At 64.6% G+C, this 1,397-nt stretch overlaps 1 protein-coding gene across 1 annotated transcript; it reads left to right on the top strand.

Moving 5' to 3' along the window:
• Positions 1 to 25: 25 nt before the first annotated feature.
• LOC104999801 (coiled-coil domain-containing protein 78-like) lies at positions 26 to 1,386 on the top strand (the record flags this gene model as incomplete). The annotated part of the gene is made up of 4 exons (XM_010855411.1): positions 26 to 635; positions 838 to 957; positions 1,036 to 1,122; positions 1,300 to 1,386. Coding segments are annotated over exons 1-4 (342 nt in total), but the record flags the coding sequence as incomplete, so codon positions are not given.
• Positions 1,387 to 1,397: the final 11 nt, after the last annotated feature.

Raw genomic sequence — 1,397 nt, 5'->3', positions numbered from 1 at the left:
GGACCCGAGCCCGGCGCAGGGAGCACGCGTGCGCGGAGGGAGCGCGCGCACTCGTCCGGCCTTTCGCGCCCGGAGCTCTGGCGCCTACTCCGCGAAGCCCTCTTGGCACCGCGCTGAGCCAGTCTTCCCGAGTCCCCCGGCCCCTGGTTGGGACGTCTTCGGTCGGGCTGGGAGTGTAGGGAGGCTCCCGTTTGTTCGCCTGCTCGTCCCGGCGCTCAGCCTGGGGGCCTAATGAGTGTGGAACACACATGATAAGGCAAAGCGCGCTGCCTGAGGATAACAGTGACAGGGGCGGCCGCTCGGCTCCCTGTGCGCTGTCCCACACCTCCCCAGCCTGGGCCTTCTGCGCACTCCTGATTCCATTCTCGCCCCTGAGACATGCTGGGGTGACCGTCTGAATTTCCCAGATAATGAAAAGGAAGCCGGAAAGGTGTCACCAACCACTGTTCTGCTTGCCCTCGTGGGCGGGGCACCGAGAGTCTCCTGGGAACGACAGAGGCCTTGGCAACACAAGCCACGGTGTTGCAGTAACAGGCCGGTAGTCGAGGCGACACCGGGCTCGGGGCAGCCTGCAGTCCCTTCTGTGTATGGAGCACGTGGTAGCCCCAGTGCCCCCTCCTCGGGCCTCTGAGAATGTGAGTCCTCCCAGGACGCTGCTGCTTTTGGGGGTGTCCCCTGTTCCCTCACAGGCCAGGAGGGGTGTATGTACTCAGGAACTGGGCCTGATCCTGGCCACGGGAGAGCCTGCCCCAGCTCTGCCAGGCTGGGTGTGCGAGGGTGGAGGCCACAGCCCGGGCTTGAGACGAACCTTGGGGTTGAGTGGTGGTGCCTCCCTAGGTTCTGCCACGGGCCGAGGCCTGGCTGCCAGGAGTCCCTGGGGGTGCCCCAGCCTGGGCCACCAACCTTGGGACAGAGCTTCCCTCAGACCTAGAGCTGAGTGAGGAGCAGCGGCTGCAGGTGGGTGTGGGGCTTCTGGGTGCTGGCAGGAGGGAGGGCATCCCCAGGGCCTCACAGACTCACCCTGACCAACCCCAGGTCTGCAAGGAGCTGGTCGACCTGCAGATCAAAAACCAGCGCCTGCAGGAGCAGCACGATGCTGAAATCTTTGAGCTGAAGAGTGAGGTGGGCACTGATGTGTGCCCAGGTGTGGCATCCCAAGGGCATGTGGGGGGGTGCAGGTATGCCCCGAATGACTATGTACACTTGCACAGTGTCTGTACACACTCACACACCCCACCTGTCCTGTGTGTGCCGCGTCCCTGTGGATGCCCAGATGGACAATGACCTGGTCTCACGCAGGTCCTGTGGCTGGAGAGCCGCATGCTGGAGCTGGAGCTGCAGGGAGTGCAGGCGGCCCCAGCAGAGGCTGATCCAAGGCACCACCCGGCCCTGGCACA

Source organism: Bison bison, unplaced genomic scaffold (assembly GCF_000754665.1).
Source record: "Bison bison bison isolate TAMUID 2011002044 unplaced genomic scaffold, Bison_UMD1.0 scf7180017853794, whole genome shotgun sequence".
NCBI classification, from domain to species: domain Eukaryota; kingdom Metazoa; phylum Chordata; class Mammalia; order Artiodactyla; family Bovidae; genus Bison; species Bison bison.
The sequence above is the reverse complement of the archived record's forward strand: the minus strand, read 5'-3'. Positions and strand labels throughout refer to the sequence as shown.